The following is a 5,061-nucleotide window of genomic DNA, read 5'->3' as shown; positions in this document are numbered from 1 at the left end:
GGTAGTCATGCTTTATAGGGCAAATGCGACCAAAAGTTTTACCTACCCAAAAGGGGAGAGCAAAACTTGATATCAAGTTCTTGCGTCCAACATACAAAACCAGGAGTTTTCTTAAATTTAGGACAAACTAAACAGAACATGTCTAAATGTATCACATCAGCCTATATAATAAAATGCCTAGTTAATAGGCCTCTTACAACTAATAGGAAGAAAAAAGGTTGCCATCATTAACTTGCCATGTTGCATTTAATCAAGACGCTTTGTCCAATGGTCCACAATTGCTCTAAGAATTCCATGATTTAAAAAGGTCTAAAGCAAGCTAAAAATGAAGGCCATAAGTAACCACAGATCCTTAAAAGCTGCAAATAATATAGGCCAAAAGTTGCAATTAGTGACCCATACCAAAGAATCACAAGTCATCAAACGAGAAGTGCACATAGTACAATCCTTCCAGAATAAAACACATCTGCTAGCCAAACAGAGGAACATAGCCAGTTTTTCAGAGTATAAAAAGACCACAGCTTATGGCATCATAGCAATTGCATACAAGTTTTCGCATCTGCTTCATCAGACAATATTTTAACCAAATACAAAAAATGCCCACGAACATTTACTAGGTAACTAATCATCCAGCATATAACAGTCTTTAACTTTGTACTGCGGTAAAACATGATATAGAGCAAATTGTTGTCCAAGCTGTGCAGAAATGTATTGACCAAACACTAAGGAATTTCTGCTCACACTACCTGCATCCAAATGCCCCTCCCAACAGGGAAACAAAAACCATAGAATCAATAAACCAGTCCTAAGCTAGTAAACTACACATAGAACACAGGGAGCAATTATCACTGGCACCTCTTATTCCATAAATGTGCTGAACATGATGACATGGCCCGAGACAAGGCACATTTACTAAGTTGCACCCAGATAAAGCCAGTGAGGCAAAAATCCAAAACTCATAGTAATCATCCACAAGGGTACATAACAAACCGCTCAATCAGGCATAACCATCAGCTCCATCAAATATACAAAGAAGAGTGTGGAAGTTCCTCTGAAGCAATGGTGTTGTGCCATCCATACTCGGCCAAGGACTACTTGCGACCTACACACTTCCAAATAACTAGATAATTTCAAGAAAATCAAAACTTCTCTGTAAAGGAAAGCACACCATGAAGACTCTTCCACACAAAATCAAGGCAGTGATGCAGAATACACCACCATAACTGAGGAAAGCAAAAGCCAACAGGATCATAACCTAGTGATTAGAGTGAATGTGTGTGTGTAAAGATCCTGTTTTGAGTTTTCCCAGTCACATCTTTCAAATTTCAATCATACAAAGCAGCCAAAGCGCACTCAAATCATAAAGAAGCACAACACACAAAAAGAAGTAACAAGCAGGCAAAATGAAGTAACACATTTGGGCAAGACTGACACCACTGTAACTACGAGATATTACAGAGCGCCAAAGGACACATGCGATCATGAAATTACTCCCCTAGACGTATGTAACAATTAAACTTCAACACCAGCTGATTTAATTTAAGACAACACTACCATAAATATTTTACAGAAATTCTTTGAGAATAAAGACAACTTTTTAAATATCTGTTGAGCAGAAACTTGCTGCAAAACTTTTAGTTTGCAGGGCAACTCTTTGGGCTGTATGTTTTACAGAATGCAAGTTAAGGAGTGTCGGTCAAAATTTGCTGGGTTTGTCAATACACAATGCGTATGTCAATGAATGGGGGAACAGAAAAAGGGGAAGAGAGTGAGAGGGAGAGGGAGAGGGTTTTGTTGACAGAGTAGCTTCAAACTGCTGATAAAAACAATTGGCCCATATCTGTGAAAAGTTCAACAATCAAAAATGTATGAGGCCCAGGCCGTTATCCTGCACTAAGGCTGGATATAGATAAGGACATATTGGAACACACTATATCGTTCAATGAATCTAGGAAAAGCCCAAACTCATATTCAAAGGAAAAGTGCTAGTAAAGACATGCTTGTTCTCCACAAGACAATTGAGTGTCAGCACCACCATGCAGATTCCCTATGACACTCCCACTAACACAATCAGTGGCCAATAGTGGGTGTAGAAAAAGGAATCACGGAAAGAGGAACAAAATTTTGAAATCAGTTCATCTTGTCAGAAGCGAACTCAAGGGCAGCCACTACTTGTGCAACTTCCCTCTCAAAATCCCAGCAGCAAGAGCATCATCTCCAGAGACATACACCATAGAGCCCTCAAAATATCAATTACTACCTCTGGCGTCGCCTGGAATCTTTACCTTCTCTTTCTTTGCCAAAAGAAGGCTGTGAGCTGATTCCACCATACCCAAAATCCATACTGGGATAACCCATATTTGTTAGGGGATACGTTGTCCCAGCAGCACCTGAGTCTAGCCCACCTCTATAGCTACTCAACATGTTAGTTCCAGAGTAAACTGCACCCGACATTGGCAATATTGAAGACCCGAACCCAGACACAGCTTCACTCCCTTCCTGTCCCTTAAAGACATTGCCTCGAAGCCGGTTAAGAATTTGAACCAGGGCATCTTGGACAACACTCTGATCCCCCATAATCTGCAGGTGCGACAAAAATCAATCGTGCAAGGTGTCAAAGAAACTAACTATGTTAAGGCTTATCATGGATCATCAGGATTGACATGTAGAATAAGCTAAATGCAGGACTCAAGAATATATAAAGACAGTGTCACATAAATATCTGTGTGTAAGTGTGACTATATGGAGCTTTACATGTATATTGGGTCATCAGCACTAACAAGTGGTAAATTATCGGTCATCAGGACTAACATGCAGAATAAGTTAACTGCAGGAATCAATAAATATATTGTCACAAAAATATTTTGTGTGTATAAGTGTGACGATATGGAGCTTTCTATGCATCTTTTAAAAACACACTTTGAAGATCAAAATTAGGGGTCCTCAAGACTAAAATGTGGTACATTTATGGGTCATCACGTTTGAGTAAGCTCGTGATCAATGTCTTTTATCAATCAATGTTTTCTAACATAAAATTATAGAATAATACGTATCGAAGGGGTGTACTCTATATCACAACATGGGTAGATTAATCGAGATGCGTACTAGGTGTAACCTTGAATGAGAAAATTAAAAATACACACAGGTCTTGAAACCCACAACAGCTTGTAGGAGACACTACCTGCACGAGCTCATCATTCTCCTCGGCACATTTGGAGGGCTCATCCTTTGGAGATATTCGAATAGTTGCTTTTGTGGTCTTCCTCATCTCATTCACAATACTACCACCTTTGCCGAGTAGACAACCAATTTGAGTAGAAGGAACAAGTAATCGAACAATAAAAGACTTATTGTCCATATCTTTCTCCAATTGCAACTCTGCGAGCCGCCTGAAGACTTGCATCGTGGCTTGAATGACATGTGATGGATATGTGTTCACATACTGCAGACACATAAAAGACTTGGATACCATTTCAACCTGATGAGCTGCAAATGATTCAATAAAGGGAAATTTGATCTACTCACCTCCGAGGCAATGATGAGAACAACACGCTCATCACAATCAGGTATTGGCTCCTCTACTTTAATCTTTGCACCAGTCTCTTCTCGCATCTTCTTTATTACATTACCACCCTTCCCAATAATGCTGCCAATTCTTGTATTTGGGCATAGCATCCGGATAGTAAACTCCTCCTCAGTCGCTCCATCAGAGTGAGGGAGGCCTCCAGTTGCAGCTGAAGGCATGGACACACCCCAAGTCTGCCCCATACTCGCATCTCCATACATCCCACCATAAGAGTAACCAAGACCCTGCATTGGGTCACCAACAGAGGATGGACCCAGGAGTGAACCCGCCTGTAAATATCCCATAGAGGGATACATTCCACCAGCAGCAGCAAACATAGGAGCCATCATGCCGCCAGAGCCTTGAGACACATGTGCACCCTTTTGTGTACGTTCCCCCGTAATATTCTCATGTAACCTAGTTGAAATCTCAAATAAAGCCTTCCTCACAAGAGCTGCATCACCAGTCACCTATATGAAGTTTGACTCTCAGGACTCGAAGAAGCTATTCATTAAGAACCCCTACACCTACAAATTCCAAAAGACGCAAATTTCAAAAGAGACGGATAGATCTTACCTGGACAAGCTCATCAATGGAGCCAGCACAGGGCGGCTGTTGCTCTTTTGGCAAGATTCTGATCTGGGCTCCAATTTCCTTCCGCATTTGCTCAATTATCTTGCCACCCTTCCCAAGCAAACAGCCAATGTGGCTCTTAGGGACTAGAAGTCGGATAAACACGGGCTGAGGAGGCTCATCATCATCATCATCAGCCTCTGTAATCCTGGCATGGACTTTGAAAAGGGCTTCTTGAGCAGCACAAACATAGTAGCCTTGTTCTCTGAATTGGTCAGCAGAGGAGCTGATAAGGACTACACGCTCGTCAGAGCCAGAGACAGGGTCTTCTACTTTGATCTTGGATCTGCACTCTGTTCGGAGGGCCTTAATGGTGGAGCCTCCTTTGCCAATGAGGCTGCCAATCTTGCTAACAGGGCAAAGAATACGGTACTCGGTCTCTTCAGCTTGTGCCGGCAGCTCGCTGTTCGAGCTAGAGCGCTTCTTCTGCCTCCCATTACGCTCTGCAGCGTCATCTTCATGGAGGGCACGCTTCCCAGACAAGCCACCATAGCTTTCCATAACGCACACACAAGCTCAACAGTAAGGCAAGCTTCGCGTAACTGAAGGGTTCCTTCAACAGGGTAAAGATAATCAATTAAGTTCACGAAAGTAAAGAGAAGAATAGGTTTACACCACAATGGAGCTCTGGTTTTGGGGGTGGTCTTTGTGTGTGTGTCTCTTGCTCTTGCTGTTTTAAGATTTATATACACAAAAGAAACATAACATTTCAAAAGACACTTGGTTTTAAACAAAAGACAATGATTAGCACACAAAAAAAAAAAAAAAAACAGTTTTTGATTCATTTTTGTACATCATAGTGAGAATGAAGTATCATTCTAGTGTTTTGTACATAAGATAATCAAGAACAACTTATTCTGAAG

General features: G+C 41.3%; 1 protein-coding gene across 1 annotated transcript; it reads right to left on the bottom strand.

Annotated features, from left to right (window-relative positions):
* Window positions 1-1,803: 1,803 nt before the first annotated feature.
* On the bottom strand, window positions 1,804-4,832 carry LOC147434074 (KH domain-containing protein At4g18375-like). The gene is made up of 4 exons (XM_086490694.1): window positions 4,142-4,832; window positions 3,526-4,035; window positions 3,182-3,442; window positions 1,804-2,580 (listed from the first exon to the last, which is right to left on the bottom strand). The coding sequence occupies exons 1-4, from the start codon at window positions 4,697-4,699 to the stop codon at window positions 2,257-2,259; spliced, it is 1,653 nt and encodes a 550-aa protein (XP_086346820.1). The 5' UTR covers window positions 4,700-4,832; the 3' UTR covers window positions 1,804-2,256.
* Window positions 4,833-5,061: the final 229 nt, after the last annotated feature.

The sequence above is a fragment of the Adiantum capillus-veneris genome, chromosome 19 (genome assembly GCF_014529385.1).
Source record: "Adiantum capillus-veneris isolate H3 chromosome 19, ASM1452938v2, whole genome shotgun sequence".
Classification (NCBI taxonomy): domain Eukaryota; kingdom Viridiplantae; phylum Streptophyta; class Polypodiopsida; order Polypodiales; family Pteridaceae; genus Adiantum; species Adiantum capillus-veneris.
Note: the sequence above shows the minus strand (reverse complement) of the source record. Positions and strands in the feature narration are given on the sequence as shown.

Bases quoted from the DNA above. Each gene is read 5' to 3' on its own strand.
- LOC147434074 (XM_086490694.1), bottom strand. From the start codon at position 4,699: ATGGAAAGCTATGGTGGCTTGTCTGGGAAGCGTGCCCTCCATGAAGAT. The intron at 4,036-4,141 runs GTAAGATCTATC...AACTTCATATAG, and splicing joins CCATTGATGAGCTTGTCCAG to GTGACTGGTGATGCAGCTCT. The intron at 2,581-3,181 runs GTAGTGTCTCCT...TCGCACCTGCAG, and splicing joins AGAATGATGAGCTCGTGCAG to ATTATGGGGGATCAGAGTGT.